Source organism: Bison bison, unplaced genomic scaffold (assembly GCF_000754665.1).
Source record: "Bison bison bison isolate TAMUID 2011002044 unplaced genomic scaffold, Bison_UMD1.0 scf7180017864338, whole genome shotgun sequence".
Taxonomy (NCBI): Eukaryota; Metazoa; Chordata; class Mammalia; order Artiodactyla; family Bovidae; genus Bison; species Bison bison.
Window position 1 is genome coordinate 4123481 of NW_011494910.1, and position 668 is coordinate 4124148.

The following is a 668-nucleotide window of genomic DNA, read 5'->3' on the forward strand; positions in this document are numbered from 1 at the left end:
GGGCCCTCGGTTCCAGAAGGAGGCAGCTCTGATCGGGCTCCCTTCGGCAGGGAGATGCTCCAGGCCACGTGCAGGCGGACGCTGGAGCTCGCGAGGATGGCTCTCCTCTTCCTCAGCAGCAGCCTCGGCCCTGAGAGGTGGGTGTCTCCCGGGGCGGGGCCGCAGCGGGCGCGGGGCTGGCCCCTCTTCTCTGTCTGTTCCTCTCCTGGGCTTTCCAACAGTGCCCTTTGCCTCCTCCAGTTCAGAGCTGCCAACCTCCCTGGCAGGCTGAGTGGAGAGAGCATGCCCCGCCCCTGCCAGCTGGCCGCACTCACCTCCCCCGCTTTCCAGTCCCTCTGGGCTGTGGGCCTGTGAGGACCCTGCCCCTCAGGCTCCGAGGCAGCCCCCCTACCTCCAGGAGAAGGGGCCTCTGTCCTCCCCATCCGCTCTCTGAAAAGTGAGACCCTCAGCTGCCCCGGGCCCTGGGGCAGGGCTCTGGGAGAAGCACCCACACCCACATGGGGCCCCTGGGCCCGCAGGACGGAGGTGCAGGCAGGCTCATCTCCAGTATCCTCCTCCCGCCTCCCCTGGGCCTCTGCGTCCTCGCCTCCAAGGACTCCCTGTCCCAGTCCTGGGAGCTGCACACCCTCCACCCTCTGACTTGGGCCAGTTCAGGGTGATGGATTTGG

The 668-nt window shown here is 68.1% G+C and overlaps 1 protein-coding gene across 6 annotated transcripts in view; it reads left to right on the forward strand.

Annotated features, from left to right (window-relative positions):
* IKBKE (inhibitor of kappa light polypeptide gene enhancer in B-cells, kinase epsilon) overlaps nt 1–668 on the forward strand; it is a 24868-nt gene that overhangs the window by 10824 nt on the left and 13376 nt on the right. For all 6 annotated transcript variants that reach the window (XR_826512.1, XR_826513.1, XM_010854197.1 and 3 more), the window contains exon 13: nt 51–137. Coding sequence is in view for 4 of the 6 variants with exons in the window: in XM_010854197.1 (XP_010852499.1) it covers nt 51–137 (87 nt within the window). In the remaining 2 variants the exon portion in view is untranslated. The remainder of the gene's footprint in view (nt 1–50; nt 138–668) is intronic.